The 24,771-nt window shown below is 49.1% G+C and overlaps 2 protein-coding genes across 3 annotated transcripts in view; one reads left to right on the top strand and one right to left on the bottom strand.

The window, feature by feature from the left end:
• HID1 (HID1 domain containing) overlaps positions 1–10,125 on the top strand; it is a 30,856-nt gene extending 20,731 nt beyond the window's left edge. The window contains exons 12-20 of one of the 2 annotated variants that reach the window (XM_075770471.1): positions 449–527; positions 1,197–1,361; positions 2,544–2,771; positions 3,264–3,397; positions 5,149–5,196; positions 6,420–6,500; positions 6,918–7,009; positions 7,343–7,501; positions 7,955–10,125. In XM_075770471.1, coding sequence (XP_075626586.1) covers positions 449–527; positions 1,197–1,361; positions 2,544–2,771; positions 3,264–3,397; positions 5,149–5,196; positions 6,420–6,500; positions 6,918–7,009; positions 7,343–7,501; positions 7,955–8,018 — 1,050 coding nt within the window. In that variant the 3' untranslated portion in view covers positions 8,019–10,125. The remainder of the gene's footprint in view (positions 1–448; positions 528–1,196; positions 1,362–2,543; positions 2,772–3,263; positions 3,398–5,148; positions 5,197–6,419; positions 6,501–6,917; positions 7,010–7,342; positions 7,502–7,954) is intronic. The other variant, XM_075770472.1, reaches the window with a different exon arrangement.
• A 2,842-nt stretch (positions 10,126–12,967) lies between these two features.
• On the bottom strand, positions 12,968–18,269 carry OTOP3 (otopetrin 3). Its single transcript, XM_010309428.2, has 6 exons — positions 17,879–18,269; positions 16,654–16,790; positions 15,843–15,901; positions 15,429–15,547; positions 13,856–14,784; positions 12,968–13,138 (listed from the first exon to the last, which is right to left on the bottom strand). The coding sequence occupies exons 1-6, from the start codon at positions 18,267–18,269 to the stop codon at positions 12,968–12,970; spliced, it is 1,806 nt and encodes a 601-aa protein (XP_010307730.1).
• Between the last annotated feature and the right edge of the window lie 6,502 nt (positions 18,270–24,771).

Raw genomic sequence — 24,771 nt, 5'->3', positions numbered from 1 at the left:
TAAGAAAAATAGGACAAACATTTGAGTTAGAAGTTTGCACTAAATTAAAATGTGAAATGATTGGTTCTGTGGCATTTCAGGTAGCTATCATTAGGGTTCAGAGTCAAAATCCATTGGAGATTAAGATGTTTCTTACTTCCTGGTTGTTTATTTTTGCCTCAGGCTGTCTGTGCACTTTGGAACAGCTTACGGTCAGTTTCTGTCTGCAGTGTTGTAGAGCCCTAATCACATCCCCAAAGGATTCCTTGTAAATGAAAGCTTGTGCTCCTGGAGTGCAAGTCTGCAGTGAGAGCAGCCTTCCCCACCTGTGTAATTGTGGAGTGTGCAGGGCCCTGCCTAGGAAGGAATGGTGTCAGGAAGCGATTAGTGTGGGGGTGGCACTGGTTTTGGTTGAGAGGGTGCTGTCAGTGAGGTACTACCTTTCTCAAGAACTCCTTCCTTACCATAGGTCTTTCACAAGATCATAACCAGTGGGCATCAGCGGCTGCAGCCTCTCTTTGACTGCCTGCTCACCATCATCGTGAATGGTAAGCGCTGTGTGTGGTGTGAAACCACAACCCTGAAAGGGGACAGCTCTGGCTGCCCTCACTACGCTCTCCCTGCGTTCCTCTCTGCATCCCTTAACATTGACCAACGTTGGTAACTGCTGCTGGAAACTGATCCTTTCTAGTCTGTGCTGGAGGTGCCAGCTGCAGATCAGACCTGCCTGCAGGGTTACTGCCTGGGCTCTGTCAGATGGGGCAGAGGGTGGGACAGCAGAGTCCCTGGAGCCCCTCCGGGGTGGCAGAAGGGCACTTGCCAGGAGGCCTGGGGAGGGTGGCTGGCAGTGCTGTGCCTTTTCCAGCAGGGAGTGCCACCTCCCCACAGTGGCAGTGGCTTCCCTTGGGCTTAGTGCACATCCAGGGGGCTCCAGTTGTGTCAGCTTTTCAGGAGGCACACCAGAGATGATGTTCCTAGCCTAAAACTACACAAGCCCCTCAAAAACCAGAAGTGCCCCCTTTTACTAGGCAATATCCCTGTTTCACTATATTTGGAAATGTTTCTGTGGAACCCTGTTGGGCTCAGCTATTCCATGAAGCTTTCCTAGAAGTACAGGGTGGGAAAGTGGTAAGAACAACATTTTTAGTTGGTTTTTATTTATTCACATAAATACACCTTGGTTCTTTCTCCAGTTTTCATTTGCTTGTCTTCCACAGTGTCTCCATACCTGAAGTCTCTCTCCATGGTGGCTGCTAACAAGTTACTGCATCTCCTGGAGGCTTTTTCCACCACTTGGTTCCTGTTCTCCGCTGTCCAGAACCACCATCTCGTTTTCTTCTTGCTGGAAGTTTTCAACAATATCATTCAGTACCAGTTTGATGGTAAGAGACTGCTGTATTTAGTGGGTTTGCACTATCTTAGTCCAAGAGAATGTGAGATGGAAGTTCAGAGAAAGTCCAAACAGATGAGAGAAGGGGAGAAGCGTAGAAACCAGCCACATGGAGACTTGCCTAGGATTGAGAACTTGTGTTAGTAGGTAATCAGTGTTAGGTCCTGACCCAGAGAGGCTGGGTTAGAGCAAAATGAGATGGCAGTTAATTATCAGCATAACCTCAGCCTCTTGCAGACCAGAAGATAAGATGTATAGAGGGGAAGGAGAAGGGAAAGTGAGTGTGTAATGCTTAAGTTGTGACTGGCTGGATGTGGCTGTGAAACTGCTCATGTTGCTCAGCAATGTAGGTGAGGGCACAGAGCAAATTGCATCTTGTTAAACATTTAAAAGTGCCTCTCAGTTCTGCTCTGGCAGGTCTCTGGAGCTGAAGTCCAAACAGCCCCAATCCAAACAAAGTTCTAGCACTTGCTGCCTTTCCAAGAAATGCCTTGCCCTTTCCCTCATAAAAGTGTGACAGTCTTTTATCTCAAGGAAATAATAGAGTGAGGTCCTGTAACCTGCTAAGAGCTCTTATTTCTTCCTGCTCAAAATTTAGTGTTCTGCTTTAAAACTACAAATCAAGAGTAGCCATTCTGCTTCCCTAATGGAAATCTAGCAACTGGTGGTTGTCAGATCCTAAACCAGCCTTTGTGGCTGTGATGTGTGATTTATTTTAAGGGATGGTTTCATTCTGTTCTCTGCCACCTTGCAGACAGTAAGAATTCTGGCCTTTTGGCTTTCCTGTTTCAAACCTGTTTCTCCTCAAATGGAATGCCCCCAACTTGTTTCGTGAGCTCTTTTGAAGATGGAGAAATGTTGAATCTTGACTAACAACCTTTTCCTCCAAAATAGGTGCTAATATGGTGGTTTAAACTGTCCTTTTTCTCCTCGGTTGTTTGAATGTCAGTCTCTAAGCCATTTCTTGTCAACCTTCCAGCCTAAGAGGGATTTCAGTGAATTTCCTGTACTGTTTTGTAATGGATAAGAGAATACCGAACTCTGCTCTTTCTTCCTTGTGCCGTTGGCCTTTATGGGTGGAAGCGTGGCTCTCTGAGCTTCTGGGGTCTCTGCAGTGATGCTTTGTGTAGCCAGTGTCTTCCTTCTCTGCTCATTTTGTTGCTGTAATTCCCAGGGAACTCAAATTTGGTCTATGCTGTTATCCGCAAGCGGAATGTATTTCACCAGCTGGCCAACTTACCCACGGACTCACAGTCCATCCAGAAAGGTCTGCAGCGCAAGAAGAAAACTCCTGAGCCTATTTCTCGCACCAACTCCCAGGATGGGGTCTCCATGGAAGGATCACGTCCTGCTGCCCCTGCTGAACCAGGGACGCTGAAGACAAGTTTGGTGGCTACTCCAGGTCAGCTTTAATTTACCTTTGTAACAGGAGAGAGGTTTGTTTTCCCTGTGAGATACAGTGTGGACTCACCCTTTCAATGGGCGTGGGAGAGATTAAGAGTTTACATCTATGAATAACTTACTGCCTCTCAGTCTTCATTTCAGATCAGTTTGCCCAAGCCGATCACAAACAGGTCAAAGTAAACCGCCTTTAGTTTCTCTCCTCTCAGACTTCGTGTCCACGTGGCCATTTGTCCTAATCTTGACCTCATGCCTCAGTTTAACTATATCTCTGTGAACCTGTGTTCCTCTTACCTCAGGGAGCATTTTCCTAGAGACAAACGAGCTCCTTTGGGGAGATGAGATCAAGGCTAGATCTTGCTTCTGGTGAAAGGAGAATGCTTCAGATGCCAGCAGATGTATAGGGTCTGTGTATGGTAGGGCAGAGAAGAATCCCCTGCTTTTAAGCGTATTTAATTCACGTGTTTCTGAGCTTTTTCTCTTTTGAACACAGGAATTGACAAGCTCACAGAGAAGTCACAGGTGTCAGAGGATGGGACCATGCGTTCTCTGGAGCCCGAGTCTTCACAGCCTCCACCAGAGGGTAACCCGCCCCCAGCTGTGAGCGATGGGGAGCCCTGGAGCGGGGTAAGGCCAAACATTCTGGTGTGTAGGGAAGGTCTAGGGCTTGGCGTGAAATGAGCTAAAATTGGGGACTTTAGGAGAGGTCTGGTTGGCCCTCTGAAGAAAGGCATCATATCAGAGGCAATACACACATGCATGCTGTGCTGGAAAACACCATGGTTCAGACATACTGTTACATCATCTTGGGTGTTTCATGTTTGTGCTAGTGACACAAGAGCTAGGACACTAGAGGAGTGAGCTTTCTCCACCTTGAAAGCTACTGATACAGCAGCAAGTGCGTAATTGCAAAGGGACGTATTCCTGATTCAGAGGCTTTCAACTCGGGTTCTGACAGCTGCTTGTTTTTCCTCTCCCTCTTTCCTGGGATGGAGAGCTTTACCAGAATCTTCTGGCTAGTTGGTGTTGTGAACAAGGTGTTCCCACGAGGGCTTGGCTGAGATGCTGTCCTCAAAAGTGGCGACTGCTTGGCTGTATAGATGAGACAGAGGCCTTGTGGTCTGTGAGCCAAGGCTGCGCTGGCCTCTAGGCTCTGGTGGCAGTGTCAGCCTTCTGGCATTTGCTGGTTTTCCCCATCAAGAGCTATAAAACAGCTATCTTCCAATTTCAACAGAGCAGTAGTCTTTTATTGCTCTCTGTTAACTCCTCAGTCTGTGTCCTCTTCTGTCCAGTATCAAAAACCTCTTGGCTGTCTTGTAGGAAGTGTACTATAAGGGCTGTCCTGCATGTCCTCCCCTCCTTCAGCAAGGCCACACTTACACACCTAGCACTGCCTCACGCTCGCTCTGAGCATGTACAGGGAGGCATGGCTGCCCCATGGTGAAAGGCATAACTTTCCCAGCTTTTCCTCTCTTAGTTTTCTCTGGAATGGCCAAATTGACCCACCAGCTCTCACCAGATGTGGAGCAAACTGGGCAGGAGGTGATGAGCTGGGATGGGATGATGCATTTTATCATGGGCTGCTGTGGACTCTGGTGGTGCTACAAGAATCTTTCAGTCTGTTTTGCTCTCGACATGCTTTTGGCTGAGAGAGTACTGCAGAATCGAGGTCCAAATGGGGGATGTTTGCAAAGGCATCGCAATCTAGCAGAGCAGGCTGAAGACTCCTATATTCCACCCTTATGTCTTGACCCTCTCCACTTGTTCTGCTTGCATGTGTGTGCATGTGGGCATTTGGTCTCAGACAGACAGTTCCTGTTAGCTTTCCCACCTGGCTCCAGCAATGCTATTTGCATGGCTGAATGTTTGTGGGGTGGGAGCCAAAAAGCAGACAGGAAGTGCAGGGCAGTAAAGCCGTGGGTGTGGGAGATGCTGTGGGGAGAATCATCACTGCTATCGCACGGTGCTTCAGGTAGCAGCAAACACCTATCTCCAGGGATTGTGGTGTTTCAGACTATTTGAACTTTGTCTTCTTTCTGGTTCCAGCCTACTGAATTAAGATAAATTAATAAGAGATACTTGATAAATTTTAGGATACCCACCCTTATGACTGATTTAATTTCCTTCCTTTATCTGTTGTAACGTTCTCCCCTTATCAGTCATAACCATGTTGAAAGTGTCTCATGAAATGTTCAACAGCCTTCATATTTCAGTGTAATTCCATCTTACCTCTCCTAAATGTGTCAGCTGGCTGCTGGCATTTGGCTGGCAGCTGTGAGGGGACGAGGGTTGTGGGAGAGTGAGGAGGAAAGAGGAGGAGGGTGGGATCATCAGAAGGAAATCAGTGGTTTTTATGCTTTTATGAATTTTATTTTTAGAAGCTTGATGAGGACACGGCACTGAAGCTGAACAGGCTGAACGATAAGGTTGTAGCCACAAACATTGCGAAGTAATATTGCTGCTTAGGCTTTGAATAAACTGGAATGAACAGAATTCCCTAATATCCCAGTTTTCCTTACCCTTCCTGTCCTTCCCTGGTACCAGATGGAGACCCATGGTCAGCAAGATGCCTTAAGCATAAGAGAACTTGCAGAAGAAAGGTTTTCTTCTTCCAGCAGTCCATGAAACATAATCATGGGTCATTACATCTTTGTGTCCAGCAGTTGGCTCGAGCTGTTCCCCGGTCAGAAAAGGCCTGGTACAGCACTGTCAGCTTCCAGTAGATTGCAGCACAGCTCTGCCCCAGGCCTCCTGTTTCTGGTTGCGAAGGTGATGTGTGAATTAGTCCGTGCATGTGGAGGTGCAGGGTGGCTGTTGGAAGGAAGAGCTGTTCTCATTTGTTTTGTAGAAAAGTCAGCTCTTGGCTGTAGTAATGAATGGTCAGGGTGCGTTGCAAAAGGAAGAAGCCTGTCCATTTTTACCTTGTGCAGACTTTGATAGTGATTTTAAAGGATTATTGTCTTCCTTTCCACCATGAATATGGAAAGCTAGGGTGTTAGTAATGTCTTGTGTATAACATAAATGAAAACAGAGTGATGATAAGAGTAATAAGAGAGAATTGGGTCTGGGACTTTTGACCAGAGCTTTCCAAAAAGTGACTAGCGATGGTGTTCGTGTTTGAGGGTATGAGAGTGTCATTCCTTTAGGGGCAGGGGTTGTTAGGTAGGAATTGCTGAGAGCGCACACTTGGAAAAATGCTCTTTAAGGTACTCCAGGATGGGCACCAAAAATCCCAGACACACTCAGTAAACAGAGGCCTGTAAAGCTGTGGCCTTTAGCTGTTTAATCTCCATGCTAAAAGAAAGCAGCATGCCTCAGCAGTCTTTTGTCAGTCCCATTTTAACTCTCCCACTGTGGATTGTTCCAACAGAGTGTCATCAGTGGTGGCTGGAGTTGTTACCTTGCCACAGGGTCCTACAACTTAACCCCATTAAATATTGCCACTCACTGGGTCAGAGCGTATGGTTTCAGTGAATGAAGGTCTGGTGGGCCTGACCTGTTCTAGGGACAGGCTGAGCTGTCTTTCCCAGTAGAGGCCTGGAAAAGCTGGGAGGAAAGTCAGCAGAAAATGGGTTATATTTCTTGCTCTTAAGTGTGATTTGCTTTTGTTTTGTTTGTTTTTGTTTTAAAAAATAATATTTATTGATAGGAGGCATCACATCCCCGAAGGGATCGAAGGCGTCTCTCTAGTGCATCCTCCAGTGGACAGTGGACCCCAACTCCTGACTGGGTAAGGGAATCTGGACAATAGGAAATAAATAATGTGGAAAAGAGTTGTGGCAGAAATGCTACACACCCACCCCCTTCCTCTGCCAACAGAGACTCCCCCAGAGGAGCATTTCCTCATGGGGAGTGTCTTTGACTGTGGTCAGAGTTCCAGAAGTTTATTACCATCTGCAAAGAAGTTTGGGAATTTTTTTTGGTTTTTGGGTTTTTTTTAGCTGTTTTAAACCAATGCTTGGCTAGTTTCATTGAGTGGCTCATAATTCTAGTGCTCCAGGATTTCTTGTACTGCTGTTGTGCACTCAGTTCATCCACCACCTTCGTGATTTTTGTAAACCTCGTTTGTTGTAGAGATAGTGGAGATAACTGTAGAGAAACCTCTAATGCAGTGCACCGATTTCCCTGTGGGTTTTTCTACTTACAGGTGATGTCTTGGAAGTCAAAGCTTCCCCTGCAGACAATCATGCGGCTCTTACAGGTGCTGGTCCCTCAGGTGGAGAAGATCTGCATTGACAAGTAAGTACCTTTTTGGAGAGAAAGGGCTGTGCAGTGTGTAAAGAGCTCTGTGAGGTTGGCAGGGTTAGATGAATTTGGAGGGCCTCTAGAAGAAAAATATACTTGTAAAGTATAATTGAAAGCATCACGGTCTAAGCAGAGATGTTATTTTGCTTGATAAGTTTCTTGTTTATCTGATCACTTCTCAACTCTTTTTTTTACCGTGGAGAGAGTGTGTTCTTGGTGGCCACGGTTACTGGCTCTGTGTCTGTTTAGGCTGATACTTTGTGCTGCAGCAGTTTTGGGGGTGTCTATGGGACATGCTAAGGATGTTCCTGATCTGTCTCTTTGCAGGGGTCTCACTGATGAATCAGAGATCCTCAAGTTCTTGCAGCATGGCACGCTGGTGGGGCTGCTACCGGTACCTCACCCCATCCTCATTCGCAAGTACCAGGCTAACTCGGGCACTGCCATGTGGTTCCGGACCTACATGTGGGGAGTTATTTATCTGAGGTAAACCAACTGGGTGCAGGCTAACTTGGTCTTTTTCAAACTTTTGGGGGGCCTGCAGAGCGAATTGGATGCACTTAGCCAGCTCTGGATTGTCTCATATTTACAGGATAGAAAGATGATACTCCCTTGAATCAGCTGCTCCAAAGCTTGCTTTGTGTGGGTGACGTGAAGGGAGTTGTTCAGGGAGTACTGCTTGTTTGGGAACTGGAAGCAGAAGGGAATAGAAAAGCTGCCTAGAGGGGCTGGTGCAGAGATTTCATGCAAAGGTCTGGCTTTGTGGGATGTTGTAGATGCTGTCATCCCTTTAAGGTCCATTGTCTCTCAGCCAGTGATTTCCTCTTTTGCAAAGTTGGAGGCGTTCTGTGTAGCCAGCTCCTGTAATCTTGGCTTGGAGATTTGAATTCCCTGTACCTGGCCGTAGAGAGTAAAGTGGCACTTGTCTTTCTCCCTCAGGAATGTGGATCCCCCTATCTGGTATGACACAGATGTGAAGCTGTTTGAAATTCAACGGGTCTAAGAGAGCACTTACCTCTACTAAGAGAAGAACACTGGATCTAAGGACTGCTGTGTGCTGCTTCATCACAGCTATTCCTGCATTTCACATCCAGCTGAGAGACCAAAAGGACAATCACTTCATTTACCTCCCTGTCATTTAAAGCTTTAAATGGGACCTGCTTGGACATCCCTTCCCCCCCAGCTCATTTCTCTTCCCTCACCCTTCACCATGAACCTTGAGTGAAAGATGTCTAAGGGATCGTCCATTATTGTTGTTGCACTAGAAATCAGACCATTCTTAGCTCTTCTGTTACTCTTTTGCTCCTGGATGTGGTTTGGAAACCAATCTGACCCTGTCCTTGCCCTGGTCAGAGTCAGCATTTAAAAGAAAAAGACTAGCTGTAAATTGGGTGCAAGGGAGAAGCTGCTATTCCTGCAGGAGATGGGGTTTGGAAATGGCAGTTACTTTCATGTGGCTCCATAAAGTTTCCAGGGCATCCCTTCTGGCTGCAGGTGTCTCCCTGGTGTCTCAGTTGCATATTGGTAGGGAAGCCATCCAAGTGAAAGGAGAAGTTGCTGAAGGAAAACTTTGTGTCTCAGTTCTGAATCCCTCTACTCCTTTCCTGGAAAGCTGCTTAAGAAGTTTTGTAGTAGCCGGTGCTTTGGTGTGGTGTAAGAAGTTTTTCCTTGGCCCAACAGCCCGTCTTTCATGGTGGGCTGTTGCAGTGGAGCATGTGTCACTTTGGAAAGCCCTGCTTAATCCATGAGAGCACACAGGGAGGAAGGGATTGGCTCAGTGAGAGCAAGGAGAAGAGACGTGACTGTTAAACTCTTTTAGTCTTCTCCTGTTGACTGAAAGGACAGTGTCACCTGGGTTTGAAAGGAACCATATCCTTCCATCTTCACCCGGCAGGCTGATGCAATGCAGGGAGTGAAAGGGTCTTTTGCACACTACTGTCCAAGGCAGGGGATTGAGGGAGGCACTCAGGGAAGTTGTAGGAGGAATTTGGAAGTTGTAGGAGGAAAACCATCTCCATGTCAGTAGGGAGTGGAGAGTGCTGAGGCAAAGTTCAATTCTTCAGGGCATTTTGCTAGTGACTAAGTTACCAGATCTTGAATGTATTGGGTCCCAGGCACGTGAAGTCTGGGAAGCCAGAACTGGAATTGGTGGGAGACCTGCTGTTGCTGGCTGGATTCAGCAGCATGTGCTTGCACATTGGTAGGTGGAGACATCCTGGGGTTTGCGTCAAATTTTATATTCTGCTGGGAGGGGCTGCTGTTTTAGACCTGCGTAGTCTTTAGACAATGAAATGTGAGGGGTCGTGGCATGAACAGAGACCTTTCCCTCCACCAAAGCTTAGTCCTTGGTGCTCCGGTATTCAGGCTCTTGGGAGGATCACTGGCTGTGAGCTGTTTGCCGCAGCTTAGAACCGGTGAGATCACTCCATGGAAACTGGCCTCATGCGTTAAAGTAAGGGGACAGGTCTGGCACACGCTTCTGTGTCTTGTAACCCTTGCCTAAGTTTTGACGCTAGAGTGATAGTGACTTGACCGTCCTCTCCTAGAGAGAGTGCTGCTCTAGTGTACTGCTGGCTTGTAGTCAGGTGGTTTCCTGCTTGGGGCACTAAAGTGGCCTGGGGTCTCAGGCCAGTAGAAAGCTGAAATAAAACCTGAGTGGTTTTCTGAAGGATAAGAAACATGTGAAACAGAGGTTATTCCCCCACCCACCTCTCATCTCCAACCTACCTTGCCATCTAGCACTGCTCCCATCCTGACCCCATCTCTGTTCAGATATAAAGAGGGTGAGGTCTCTGTTTTACTTGGAATCTCTCTCGTATACAAGAATGTGATTTGGTGGGGCCAGCCTCTGATTGTATGGCACTTGCACCTCTCAGCTGGAAGGGGGCATCCTGTGTCCCACATGCTTGCCTCTTCCCTCCCATGGATCTGCTGGTTCTCATGATCTCTTCCGTCCTCTCTTTTCTGCTTTGTTTCTTTGTGAGTTCCTCTGGAAACCTTTTTTGTTTGTTTCTTGGTGTTTGGAGTCTGATTCTTGTTCTGTGGAAATCAACTTGCACTGTAAACTATTTGCTTACAGAGAGAAAGATAAAGATTATCTGAAACATGCAGTTGGTTGCTTATTTTTTTTCCCGGAGAGAGGTCTATAATCTTGTTTGCCTTATGCTGGGGTTATTTGTGCTACTAGGAGACCATGTGCTGGCTTCCTCTGCAGTGTGTGGATTTTTTTTTTGTAATGAGAAATGAAGATTGGACTCTGGAAAATGAGCCTGAACTGTGTGATTGTGGCCATTTCCGTGTTTAGAGCATGAAACATCATCAAAGGTAACTGCCTCAACGAGTACGGAAAAGGCACTAGATTAAATAGCATCAACTCTCGTGACTTTGTGAACTGTGTACTAAAACCTTTGTGCAGTTGAGACCCATAAAACAGACACCCCGGCCCTGGGAGAGCTCTGGAAGTCATTTGCAGATGGCAGATGACAAAAGGTGGTGGGGCAGATGACAAAGGAGCAGGTGGGCCACTGACATGTCCTGGCTGTGTCGGATTCAGGACTCACGGCTAGCTCACTTCTCACTAGGCTTCCAGATTACTGTCCCGAGCCCTGCTGCTAGTCTGGTGAAGGAGCCGAAGGCGCCGAAGGCAGTTTTAATTGCACGCAAACTGTGTGTTCATGGTTTTCCCCCTCCTGGAAGTAGAGACAAATCAGTCCAGAGACAGAACCTCCCTAAGAGAAAGGGCTGAAACTGTGGACCCTATATTTCTTTTTGACTTGGAAGAGTGCTTTTACTCTATTGTGGGATTTCTTATCTTCATCTACAGCTTTAGAACTGAGTGTTGTTAGGAAAGGACGTAGAGGGCCTTGACCACTTATCTGGTCTATAGTGGCTGTGGGTAAGAGTTGGAGCTGGTGGGCTTCATTCCTGTTCACGCTAATCATGGATCAGGGAGTCCATCTGTTTACCAGGAAGAAATCACAAAGCCATCATCTTCTCTTGCACATAGTACCTGCGGGACTTAGTATTTACATCTCAGTGGGAAACCTTCAGAGTCACATGGAGGCTCAGTAACTTCAACAGTGTTTTATCTATTAGGCTGCAGATAAACTCCAGGCCATGCATTGCTTGTCTCCAGGCTGTCAATAATTAGGAAGAAGGTTTGAGACCATGTTCATCTTTTGAAAGGGCCAGACCTTGGTACGTATCTCCTGTAGATCCCTTGGTATAAACTGCGACATGAAAATAATAATAACCTTTATTGGAGCCTAATTTATCCAACTGTTATTTCTCATGGCATATTTCCGTTGACACAGGCCTAAGTAAAAGCACTTATTGGGCAAAGTTCATGCTCATGCAATCATTCTCACTTGTAGTTTGACAGAAGGGTGCCTGAATGCTGAATCCTAAGGGGAGTTGGATGCATGTGGTCAGGAGTTTCTAGCTCTCATCACTGTTACTGTCTTGGGAGAGTTTGCTTTTCTAGGGGATCACAAAAAAACACCATAAATAGGCTCTAATCCTAAACCCACACTGATTCTGGGATTGATTTATGGAGGAACAGAAGCGATAACATTGATGCCTTTTATATCGTGCTACTTTGGTCTTGATTAAGAGTCATGAAAGATTTTGACTGATGGTAAAACAAAGCCTGCCCTTAAATTTCATATAACCTCTGAATGCAAGAGTGGTGTAAGTCAACGGCTGCTGACTTTGAGTGGTCTTTGGTGAGTGCAGAGCAGACCCAGAGATTTCACAACATACACATGAAAATTCAATCTCTTTATTTCCATTCATCAGGCCCTGTATTTGGGACCCATAGTTGCAAGCCCCCTTGCTCTCCCATGTCCTGACAAAGCAAGCATCTCCTACGGAACAACTACTAACGGGTCTCTGAGCAGGCACTGTGCTGTGCAACCGTGTTCCCTTACGTGCAGTGCACCTTGCAAAATGTTTGTGAGTGTGCAAAGCAGCAGCCAGGATCGAAGAGTTGGGGTAGGGAGGGATTGACAGTAGATCTGGCAGTAGCTCTTTCTTGAACTAGCTCTGTGTGCAAGCGTGGGACCTTTGCTAGTACATACTGCTGATAACATCATGCACCAGTAGCATCGAGTAAGGATCAGCGATAGTACTTCTCACTTGAGGCTATGTGAGTGCCTGTAAGGAGGAGCGGTGTTTATTGTCAGTAAGGCAAGGTAATGCTGTAGCTTCTGGTTTTGATAATGGGAAAAAGCGCACTGAACCGGTGCAAGTGTGAAGGCCTGTCCTGCTCTTCAGTGCTGAGCTTGGCAGCAAGAGCTTGGCACTTCAGTGGTGCTGTACAAGTTGGCGTGCTGGATGTCATAACCGGGAACAAACAGAAATACTCCTTGTTATGACCATTAGAGGAGCTACCAGCATCTTTTTGAAAATTACACACAAGAAATGTACGTTTGGTTCATTTCTGAATGACTGTGGCTGTATGTTCCTCTCACGTGGCTGGTACTGACAAGTCTCTTCTGTGCTGTGGGTTGGTGAGCAGTGGTGGGGCTGGCGGTCCTTGACTGTGGATTTTTGAAGTTCTGTGGAGTGTAGGTCAATCTTTGTTGCTTTTGTTGAAGGCTGCTCTTGCATTCCTTTGTCTGGAAGATTTTAATAGGAGCTGGTAAAGTCCCACTTGCTACCATACAGCATCTACTGGCAGACTGCTGAAAAGTACCAGCATGCATGCTTCCTTAGAGCAGTAAGACAGTTTGTTTATGGGCTTTGAGTCTGTTCTCTGTGGAGAAAAAAATGATAATTTAAACCAACCTCCTTTTCTTCTGAAACTCACGGAGTTGTTGTGCAAGGAGAAATCAAAGCAGAAGCTGGAGGGAAAAAAGCTTAAAAGCTTCCACGTGCGCATCCGCTGCTTACTGCATCTTTGTTCAGCATCATTGTTTCGCCCCAGGCTCTGGGGTTGGGAGTCAGCTTGATTCAGGCTGTGATGTAGACCTCCAGGAGTCCCCCGATGGAGTGCATTCGGTAGAACACACTCAGTGGGAGGCCAAAGTTGACGATCGCAAACCAAGTGGAGTAGCCGTAAAATGACTTTTCCAGTCCATTCTCGAAGACAGGGTGAGCCCCAAATGTGGGCATGACCCACAGCTAAAGAGGTGTAAGGAGAGAAGAGCAGAAGTCAGAGGATGACAAACTGTCACCTACCTGCACTCTAATCTCAGCACTGGCTCAAGTGGTTGTAGGAATATCTCAAGAGTATCGGAGGAGTCTCTGTACCAGGAAAAAGAAGAAAAATTCCCTAGTTATGCTGCTGACTCCTTGCTAGAAGTCAAATCCTGTCGAATTCCTGGGAACCTAATCATGGCCTCATTCTGCCCCACTGTTTCCTTGGCCAATTTGTTTTCACTGGATTAAGGCTGCAGTGAAGATCCATGTTGATTCAAGATCCCAGAGCAGAGTGTACATTATTGGGTGAGTTTCAATCCTGGAGACTCATGTTTACAAAGACTCACTGCTGGTGCCTCATGTTTCTCCACCTATCTCATGAAACACCCTTAATGAGTTTGATAACTTTTTCAGAGGCTAAAATTTTGGCACATAAGGATTTATTAGCTGTCTCCTTCCTGCACCCAGGAAACCTAGCCATATTTGGCTCTTAGGTTGAAAGAGAGACCTTATAATTATGGAAGTGGGGTATTAACAGAAAAAACGGTCTTGACTTGCTTTACCAGTAGGTTGAAACTTGGTGGGCAAAAGTTTCTTGTCTGGAATAGCAGCCCAAGAGAAAGACAAGAGCAGCACGGCTCTATCACAGGTCATCATGGCTCAGCCAAGCTGTGATGGAGGAGAGAGAACAATACTTACTATGATGTTACACAAAACCAAGAAGAACGAGATCTCCCTTAATGCTTTTCTCTTCCAACTCAGGTGAGAGTAGCTATGGATATAGGACAGAGAAGCTTTCCGGATCTCCTGTCCCAGCTCCAGCATGCTCACTTGTCTCTGGTCATAGGCTTCATGATTCTGCTCTTCTTTCATTTCTCTCTCTATGTCACGAGACATCTGTGTGTGCTCCTCTTTGCCGCTTGTTGTGGTTTCCTCTTCACCAGGTAGCTCTGAAGCCGCTGCATGCTGCCCGGCATGTCCTGCGTGTCTGGCCTCCGCTGCTGCTACAAAGGGCTGCCGGTGGAGCCCGTCAATGACGAAGACGTTTTGGGTGATGTTCTGAAAGATGAGGAGGACAGAATAGGACAGGATGAGACTGTTCAACAGGTCCCTGGGGTCAGTGGCCACAATGGCAACAATGGAGAAGTAGGACATGCCGATTTGGCCGAGGGCAGCCCCCATCAACAGGATCACATCCAGGCTGCGGGTAGGGTTCTTCAGCGTGTCCAGCTCCTTTTTTTCCAAGGCGTGGATGATTGTCCCAATCACTGCGACCACACTCATCAGGGGCAGGAGCACAATGTAGTAGGAATAATACATCACGAAGACCTGGCGGTTGGGGGCTGAGCCGGTGGCCTGGATCTGGTACATCATGAAGACACAGATCCCGATGATTATGGTCATGGTGCCCAACAGTGGCCCAAGGACCACCCCGTGGAGCTTGAACTGGGGCTTGATGTGAGGGACATGGTGGCTGATGCGTCTCCCCACGTTCTTCCACATGACGTACAGCACAGAGCAGCAGACAAGGCAGTACTCGGTGTTGAAGGGGTAGAGCAGGATGTAGCCCTTCTGGAAGACTTTGCAGATGGTTGTGTTTGGGCATATGCATGAGGTAGTCTCGTTGCCTGGAACACAAGAAGAGGAAAGCAACTGTTAAGAGCGAGATGGCCTGGATTTCATGGCTATCTCTGGGAGTTTCTTGTGTGTAGGCACAACATCTGTCTCTCTGTATCTCAGGAAACAGTGATCAGCAGGAAGTTAAGTGATTACCACTCAGTCCTCAAGGCTGCGAGGATTCAGAATAACAGGGTTTAGCAAATGTCTTTTCCCAAATACGAAGTGCTCCTTCTGGCCAACACCATAGGTGCTGGATGAGAGACAGTGAAGCCTCCTCTATCTCTACCCTTGGAATATTAATTTCCCCTTTTTTCCCCCCCTGTATCTTCAGAAATAAGAGCACAGCAACTGCATGAGTCTCTCTGGTCTGGCAATCTTTTGCTTGCAGCTGACAGGTAAATGTGAGCAAAAATGCTAATATACGGTGGGCTTTTCCTTTCCTAGCCCTCAGTTCCAGGGTTGCACATGAGGTCGTCCCCGTGAAGATGTCCTCCCCTTGCAGCCCATCTCCTCAAGACAACCTCCAGTAATAGTGAAGGTGCAGTATTTGGGAGAACTGGTTGTGATACCTGAATTGCTGAAGAACTGTTGTCCCCCCAGAGGTCATCTATGTCAGCCTAACCCAAGTAGGGATGGGGAACAGGAGCCTTGCCTGCAAATCGCCGCTCCACCTCACGCAGCTGAGATTCAATCTCCATGTGAATGGTGTCGTTGGTCACGGCCAAGAGCCAGAGGAGGAGGTTGGTGGCTATGGTCAGCATCAGCCCACACCTGGGAGAGGAGAAAGGCACTTCTACAGTATGTTTCTTTAGAGAAGTAGCAGGCAGTTTTCCCCCTTTTTGCAGCAGTCCAAGGCACAAGTGAAAACCGAAGGGAGCTGGTGAGCCCAGGTCCGTGGAAGGAGGATGAGTCTGATCAACTCATAGATTGGTTCTTGTGTGATACAGAGTACGGAGAGTCAGTGTAAGATCAGATGAAGGCAGTTCTAGCAGGAATAAGGGAGATCACAGAGAGAGAGGAAGAGTCTCTTTAGAGAAGTAGAAGGCATTTTTTTCCCTTTTTGTACCTGGTGAAGTTGTGCTGGACCTGAATGCAGTCCTTCGAGTGATGCCACAGAAAAAAAGCCTGCAAATTGATAACGATAATGACATGAGCAGGGTAAAGCTGGCAGCCTGCCGCACACGCAGGAAAGGGACAGGCAGGCAAGAAGGCACGTGTCAAGCGGGAGCAAACCTGCTCCTGTGCGAGTGGTGCAGGGGCACGTGCGTACCTGCGTTTCAGCATTGAGGCATGTGCTGGCATCCTTAGGTGAGCGCAGCATGCGTGTGCCTGCACCTAATGCAGATCTAGGAGATCTACATATCTGTCTTGGATATGTGTGGGTATTTGCTGCTGAGATGGGAACTAGTTCGCTTTTTAAATATGGCTTTGGGTCTGGAAAGAAGAGGGTTGGTATCAGAGTAACAAGTCACGAATGGTGCGAGATACTTTTGCGCACAAAGGATTTTGTTGGGGGATGCGTGAGCAGAAGGGCTGGGACTCAGGCTGGTGCAAAGTCATCTCTGGCAAAATCTCAGATTTCCTCTCCTTTCTCCCTATTTTGATGCTTCAAAACAAACTCCTCTGGATCTTACAGTATATCAGGTATTGCTAGAGAGAATTCTTTCTAAATCTTTGTGTCTCAGTCTGGCACATCAGGGGTGTGAGTGGGTGGTATTCGAAATGGCGTGTGATACTTTAGTGCCTTTCATGCTCATGAGAATGTCTCATGTGCACCCACTTTCCCGAGTCTCCCCACTTCCCGCCACCCCTTGGGCTCCCAGGAATGGGGGGGACAGAGAGAAAAAGCAAGCTTCCAGAAGGATAATGTGCAGTACCTGGGTGCAAATAAAAAGGATTTCAATGCTGGGGAACACAATTTCCACCCTGGATTTGCACTGGATGAGAATTGTGCTGTAGCCAATCTGAAACACGTTCAGGAGGATGCTGAAACTGCCGAACAGCAGCACTGACCCTGGGCAAACAGCAAAAGCACCAGTAAATAAACAAAGACCTGTCTGTGGAGCATCTGAGACCAGCTGGGGACTCAAGACCTCAAGCCTCCTGGATTTGGGTGGAGCTGGAAGCCTTCCCCTTTGGAAGTCTCATGATTTTGAGAGAAGGGGACAAAGGGGAGTCTGATTCCTGAACCTGGTTGCTTTCTTTGGCTGGTTTAAGGCGTTGAGACAACGCAAGGTATTTTCCTGTGCTTGGATACAAGGTGGGAACAGGGGTTTTGGCCTTTTCTGTCCAATCTGGACTAACAGAGGTAAGCTAATGGCAAGTGATGGTTTCTGCCTTGCAGAGAAATCCTGAGATGAACGCAGGTCTGCTGAGGCTTTTGGCAGCACCAGTCTGCAGAAGTTAGGACCGTTTAATTGTTTCTCCCTTTTGCTTTGGACACCTCTCTGCAGCTTAAGGTACTCAGGTGCCTTGCATATTTCTTCTCTTTAATTCTCTGTGCTTAGTTAATAAGACCATGCACTAATTAGAAACTCCAGGGTAGACCAGAGGCAGGGCTGCTTGAAGAAGTGTCATTTCACAAAGTGGGACAACTACTGATGGGAAATCTCCAGGGAAAACCTGGGTGTCATTGGGATGTGACTCACGGGGCAGGAAACTGGACTGCTGCCGTGATGTTAAACAAGGACGAGGGTGGCATGGGGCTGCTGATGCCCTTGGATAGTAAACGTGGTGGTTCTCTTACTTTGCAAAAGGGCCATGCCTAAAACCTTCCTGCGTCTCTCCCACATGCTCAGTTGCTGGGAGATGCCTGGGTTGCACTTTGGGAAGGGACCGCAGAGTGAGGTTGTGTTGGAGGCTGAAGGGAAGCCAAGTTCAAGACTTTCCCAGCTGCTCTGATTCCTCTCTGTGGCATCTACCATGCCCATGTCTGCCGCAGTTTCGCACCACAAACTGGCAGGGCACCGGGAGATTCCTAATGCCCTAACTACCTCTCCTGTGGCTGCTAGCTTTGTTAGTAGTGAGGGAAGAATTTCTTTATCTTCCAAGCACTGGGAAGAAGGGGAAAGGCATGAGTTGATAAATAAAAGCAGAACTTACCCCGAATCCAGACTGGTCCAGCGTGGGAATCCCGGTACAGCACTGCGTGCGGCTGTCGGCTGGTGCCCAGCAGGTAGTAGGTTATCCAGCACAGGCACAAGACCTTGAGGATGGAGAGCAGGATCCAGACGTCTGCCAGCGTGATGGCCACGTGGTTGAAAATCATACTGCTGAGGAAGGCGCTGCCCAGAAACACCACGTTCATGGCCAGCAGCCCTGAGAAGAGCTGCCCAGCTTTCTGAGCTTGCCTGTCCCTCTGCTGCACTGAAGAGCAGTGACGGTACAGCCAGAACTTCTCATAGTGGATCATGGAGGTGCCTGGTGGGGCTGAGGCTGACCTGCTCTTGCAGTGATGGCAGGGCTTTTGCCTTGAGACTTTGTTGCCCGACATGGCTCGTCTGCCTGGGGGTCACCTGCCACGTTGAACAAAGGGGAGGTTAAAAGTAAAAAGGATGGCGGGGGGCAGGCTGAGGTGTGCGCTGCTGTAAAAGCCGCTGTGTGGTGACCTCCCTTGCTCTTCTGCCAAAAGCTGTCCACAGACACCTGCATTAAAATGGGCGCTTGATGTCTCTGCCCTGCCCCACCAGTACTTGGAGCTGTTGGGATCAGAGATGCCCAAATCGTTCCCATCCTCACCTTTCACACCTCCTCTGCATACAACCCTGGATTCAGGTTTCCTCCTTTCCTTTTGTTGCTGTAAGGATTAGGTGGAATTACAGAGCAAGCTCAGACCTGCTCTGAAATTCAGAGCTGTTTGGTTTTGGTTTATGGCTCCAACTTTGTGTTTCTCAGCTGTGAGGGTTACACCACGGTCCTTGTGTGGTTGTGCAAATTGTGGCAGAGCTGGAGAGAATAAAAAAGAATAAAAAGAGGGTCTGTAAGTTTTGATCCAAGCTGCTGGGAAAAGATCCAGCCTCCCACCCAGGAGGGCTGAGAAATGGGACAGAGTTAACACTTGGTTTTCTTTTTTTTTTTTTTTTCCTCCTACTTGTAGCACAGAGGAAAAAGCACAGACCCATGAGCACACTGGCATGGAGAAGTTTGAGGGATTGGTTCGGATAAACACGCAGAGCCTGGGAGCTTTTCTATCCAGCTTTTGGAAAAATCTCGGTAGGACTGTATTGCCCGTGAGAGAGAAATCTCCTTGCTCGTGTACAGCAATCAGGGAAGATCAGCCTCCCTAGAGATTCAGTATATGGAAAGGTGCTTTCACTCCGGAGAGTGACTGGCTGCGGTGGTGGGTGGGTGGAGGAAAGCAGAGCCTGGAGATGTGGTTGAGGGTGGGGGGAATTGAATGTAGTTGTCCTGGGGCTTTGGGGGAGAAGTTGTCTCAGAAAGGGTTGAAATTTCAGTGTTTTCCTCCTCTTCTGCATGCGCACGGAGATGCTCCGTCTCCCTTTGGGGATTCAGTGTGCTGCTGTTAGCGGAGACTGATCTTAAACTCTTCCTCATTTGGCTCCCAAACTCTCCTAACTTAGTACAGGAGCAAACACCCTTCCCTCTCCTAGTGCCATAACTACTCCTCTTTGGGGTCAGGGGAAGGAGGGGAGAAGCCATGCAATCAGAAGGATCAGATAGAAGGAGGTACCCGAGTGCCCAGACAAGGCTGCACGCCGCGGCTGCCGCTGGGGACCCAAGCCCTTGGTCCCGTAGCCGTGTGCCGCTGAGAGCCCCAGCCCTTACCTCCCTGCAGCCTCCTGCTGCCTGCCGACTGGGAGCAGCTGCCGGCACGGCCCCGCTTACAGCCGATGGTAGAACCGCTTGCTGGAGTGCCACCGAGGATGCATGTGAGTCTCTCCAGTGGACCGAGGTGCAGGCAGAAGCTGTCAGGACTGCTTCCCGCCGAATGCAGCCTCTGCTCCCGGCTCATTGATTTTTTTTTTCCCCACTTTGTTTACTTTGGGTCTATTATTGTCATTACATTAATTACTCAGTGAGAAGCTCTCGGCTCTGCCGAGGGCAGCCAATGGGGATCAGCTCCTTTACACACCTGCTGGGTTGTCCCATGTCAATGGCCTCGGCGCAGGATGTGCCAACTGGTAAAACCACAAACTGCGGTGACTAATTCGTGCCATGGCTCAGGCGAGTATAGAGCTAATCTCCTGGCACAGGCTCGTGCTGGGAGTGCTTAGCCACACTGCTTTGGCTAAAATCCACTTGAGTTCCCCGCTCCCTTGTTTTTAGGTAGACCCTAAGATTTTTTTTTTTTTACTCAAGCAGGCCGTTGCTTTGTGCCTTTATCCAGGGCACGGATACCCAGACTAACCCCAAAAGGCAAAACTCACAGTCCAGCCTAGACGCAGGGATGCTGACGATTTGATGCACTTCTGGCAGAAAGATTGCTTCTTTTGGGGGTGATAGCCACAACCTGTTAATGCTGACTTCAAAGCCGAACCCTCGTGTGCAAACCCCACAGGCTCAGCCATGCGGGGTCAGGGATGCTCTAGGTCAAAGCTGTGCTGTCCCTGTTCCCTTTCCTGCTGCAGGGCAAGCTGATTTCTGTCTCAGGACTCTGCGGTGAGCTGATCCCCCTGGTTTTGTGGCTGGCAATGGGGATTTGGCATTCCCGGCTGAGCTGGTGAGCCCAGAGGTCCGTCGGGAGCGGATGGACCTCTCCACGGAAAGAGAGGAGTTGTACGTGTGTCCCGGGATGAACCCCCAAGCCCTGGGGTTCTTGCAGCTGGCAAATGTGTGAGTTGGGAGTTCAGAGCTACGGAACACTTCCCAAGAAGCTGATTAGGGGTAGGAGTGGGTGGGGGAGCACAGGTTATCGTGTGTGGGGATGTGACGAAAGGGACGGAAAACAAGAGTGAAAGGGGCTCGTTGCTGCCGGGCGAGAGCAGCCAGCGTGCGCCAGTGCAGCCATTGCGTTTAATGTCTGCCAGCAGAACGGCCGTGTTTAATGTCTGACCAAACTCGTGCACTGCTGAGGGGGAGGCTGGATGCTTTGATCTGGGTGGGTTTTCATGAATACCCATGGCTAGATTTGTTCTGCCTTTTCCGAAAGCATTGTCATCTCCAGCCTGCTCAGAGGACCACGTCCTTGCTCCTCGCTTTGATGCTGCGGGATCCCCTGAGTGCAATTGGGCTCTCCTTTGGGCGCGTGGCTCTTCGCCGCACCCCATTCTAGAGCTTAGTAGGGAACTGGGATCTCCCAAGAGCTATTTGGTGGCCTCTGTGTTGAAAAAAGCTAGCAGTTTACATGTGACACACTAAGAAACCTGGCTGGATTTTCAGTGCACGTGGCCCTAAATTGGGGTAACTGTAGAACTGGGAAATGGAGGCCAGGAGTCTGAATATATCCCAGGGTAAATAAGTTTGAGTGCACCTGGAGTTTTTTCCTCTAAAGATGGGCCTGAAGTAAAATGCTGGGGCTGACTGTGCTCCACTGGTTTTGCCAGTGGGATTGTGCATCTGGGCTGCAAAGGTGAGGCATCCTTCCTAGCCTGACTTGACCTCTCCTGGCTTTGGAGCTGAGATTGAACCCAGAGGAGCTGTAAAGCCCTGGGAGACTGGCTAATCCTCCCGGTTTGGCCTTTACGTTGAAGAAGAGCAGCTGTTTAACTTGAATGTATTGACACAAGTTTAAGCAAGTCATTAAGTAAGCAAGCGTGAAGGAGAAGGGCAGGAAGGGAGAGGATGAGTTGAACTAACTGGACTGATCGCATAAATCACAACCCTGCTCTGCCCTGGGGAAGCTGCCTTTACTCAGAGGCTGAGAGAAAGCTGCTAAACGTTAGAAGTGATGTTTGCCCCTTTGCTATCAGCAGTGTGCTTATTTAATGGCGTTATCTGTGCACTTAGCAGTAATAACACCCAGGCCGGGCCAAGCGGATCTGTAAACAGGACCCGGGGAGGAAGGAGGTTTGTGCCCAGCCGCCGTGTTTGCCCAAAGGCCGCCTGAGGAACGCCATGCGCCTCGCGGCTCCCTGGCCAGCCCACACCCTTCCTTCTCCGCTGCCGATAACCGCGCCGGTGACGTCTCCCACGGGGCTGGTGAGTGAGCACCTTTTGCGGGTGACTGCAAAGAGCAGCCTCATCAACACGGGCAAGGGCGAGCCGTGCCTCACCGCCCCAGCTCCGTCCCATGCTCCGCCGGCATGTGCTGGCTCTGCTCGTGAAGCACGGCTCTGCTTTTTCGGTTGCTTTGACCTCCTGCCCGTGTTGAGTCGCTCCTTGCTGCTGGGTCAGCAAGGCTGGAGCACTGCCTGTGTCCCTGGGATGTGCTCCTCCGCCACCAACTCCTGCCCTGGCTCCCAGCACAGCCCGGAGCTGGTCCTGCTCGCAGGCTGCGCCTTGTCTGGTGCTGTAAACCTGTCCCTCATCCCCAGCCTTGCAACCTTCTCAATGCATCCACTTCCCAGCTACTGCATTGACAGGTAATAATTAACTTGGATTCCTCCCCTGTCCCTGACACACCTCAGAGCAAATCACCCAGATAAAAGGCTTTTTTTTTTTTTTTTTCCCTCTAATAAAACAAAACTCGCCCTCAAATAACAGATGATTAAGAAGCGGAGGAGGGGATGCGAAACCCTGGTAGCAGTGGGATGATGACTCAGTTCTGGCCTTGGCTATGGCCTTCCCTGCTTTTTTCTGATAAGTGATTTTTATCTCCTGCTCTTTGTCTCTTCTTCTTCTTGCCGCTCTCCCTTGCTGGCTCTGGCACCACGTGCCTCAGGCCAGGGTCTGGATCAGGACTTTTTTTGGCACTCGTGCAGTGACTCAATTCCTGGGGCTGGATCTGCAGATCCTTGAGCTCAGCTGGAGTTGGGGTCCTCACCCTGGCATCCCTGGGTGAGTGATCTTTATTGCTGGGGTTCAGTGCTCCTACCAAACCCCTGCAGCACAGCAGGTCCTCAGCTCCCTGGCAGGCCAAGGTGGCTTTTATACCAAAGCCAGCAAGACTGGAAGCCCCTGGCAAGACGTGGGAGCCCTAGGGCACCCTTTGCTTCCCTGTAGCTCTTTATTTGCAGCGGCTGCCATTTAAAGTCAACCTGAGGCACAGCATTGTCCCCGTTCCCCATTCCCTAGTGCGGATCTGATCTCTGCTCCATAACTGATGCAAGGATCAGTCAGCAGGATGCAGCCGATGATAGTCTCGGGGCCCAGCCTCATTCTCTGCTCTGACATGGGCTTTCTGTTCACCCAGCTCCCGTGCCTCAGTTTCCCTCCTTCTAGGTGTGGAAGATGGAGCTAACAGCAGTGCTTTTCTGCAGGGATCTCTCATGAGGATGTGTGTACAAAGGATGAAGTGGCTCTTGACCAGCAGGACCCCTTCACTTTACTCAGGTATTCTGTGTTTGGGGTGTTTTCCCCTCCCATAAAACTCTCCATCAGGGAGAAATGTCCGCCTGTTTAACCGAGCTGTGAGGAGGCATGTTGTGGGTCCGTAGCGAAGGGGGTGGTGATGCAAGAGCCAGCATCAGTCGGCTGCATCGCCTGCTGGCGCGGGGTCCCAGGGAAGCGCCTGGTTCTGTGCGACTAGGACTAGGACGCCTGCTCTGGGGGGGCACCCGGGGCTGGGTGACACGCCTGGGACGCTGGCTGCACTGAGGAGTTGCACAGGGACGTTTGGCTCATCTCCATCAGCCTTGGAGATCATCGTCCTGCACGCTAACTGACCACGAGCTGATACGTAGGCAATCCTTGAGCATGCAGCAGGACCCACGTTTACAGTGGGGTTTTCTTAGAGTTTGGGGTTTATTTGTTTGCTTTTTGGACTTGTGTGTACTTGCTTTCCCTCTGTCCCCTTTCCTGGGCATATAGATAGTGTTCATTGCTGAACGCTTCCCTATCTGCTGCCTCTCCCAAGATGCATGTACGTGGCTGGAGGGCAGCAGCAGAACGCAGCCCGTGGTTGGAAACCCTGCTGTCCCCACACCTGCAGCCTGGAGAAGCCCCAGGTTAGCAAGGGGCCCTTGCGGAACCTGTGCTGTCCCCGGGACGTTTTGGTGTATCCTAATGTGATGGCTTGTGGTTGGATGTTGTGGTTCCTGCTGACCCACCACCCTGGAGTGGTTGATTTGGGATTATTGCCTGTATCGGTGCTGCTTGGGCTGTCGTGGGGTTCTCCTTGCACCCATCATGAGTTTATTTAGCCCCAGAAGTGCCCCTGCGGTCTCTGTCCAGAAGAGAAGAGCAGTTCCTCTCAGCCCTGCCTGGCTCGGTGCGGCCAGCCCTGGGAACCTGGGACCAGGCGCCAGCAAGAATGCGTAGGAGGAAAACCCAGTCTGCCCCCCAGGAACAGAGTAGGTGATTAACAGTGTTTTCTGCCCCCGTCCGAGCTCAGCAGTTAGGGCTAAAACAATGTGTAGGGGTGTACGTAAGATTGACGTCTCTGCACCATTTGCGTCTCTCTTCTGACTTAATCTGTGGCTCCTGCAGTTAAAATTAATAAGGCTTTTGTTTTATGAACGGTAAAATTTCAAGGGAGAGATTGTATCTTTACCAGATCAATGGAAAAAATAGAACCAGGCCTTTGGCAGTCGGTGGGGCTGGGGGAGCTGCCTCGCTGCTCCGGGCTGGGGAAGGGAAGGATCGACCCACCCCAGAGGTGCTGGATCAGTGCAGTGCTCCCGGGACAGGGAAATTGGGGTTCACCCCATCTTATACCCGCCTCACAAAAGGGCTGCTGGCAGGCAGGCTGGTGTCAGACCAGTCAGAGGCACCGGTCCCTTCTGGTTTGGTGATCTAGGTCTGGAGGGGAAAGGTGGTTCGAAACGCGTAAGCCTGGGCTGGCAGTCTGGGTGTAAAATTGCATCACTCGATTTCAAGTATCATGATTTCCATTTATTATTGTTTTTTCTTTGGCGGATGCACATGCATCCGTAGGAAAAGGCTTGATGATTTCTGCTGCCTTTGCAGTGTTCTTTATTGGAACAATAAACCCCGAT

The sequence above is a fragment of the Balearica regulorum genome, chromosome 18, assembly GCF_011004875.1.
Source record: "Balearica regulorum gibbericeps isolate bBalReg1 chromosome 18, bBalReg1.pri, whole genome shotgun sequence".
Taxonomy (NCBI): Eukaryota; Metazoa; Chordata; class Aves; order Gruiformes; family Gruidae; genus Balearica; species Balearica regulorum.
This window is presented reverse-complemented; position numbering and strand designations above follow the sequence as displayed.

Bases quoted from the DNA above. Each gene is read 5' to 3' on its own strand.
- OTOP3 (XM_010309428.2), bottom strand. From the start codon at position 18,269: ATGTCGGGCAACAAAGTCTCAAGGCAAAAGCCCTGCCATCACTGCAAG. The intron at 14,785-15,428 runs GCAAGGCTCCTG...CTTGTGTTCCAG, and splicing joins GGTGGAGCGGCGATTTGCAG to GCAACGAGACTACCTCATGC. The intron at 13,139-13,855 runs GTAAGTATTGTT...ACACCTCTTTAG, and splicing joins TGGTTTTGTGTAACATCATA to CTGTGGGTCATGCCCACATT.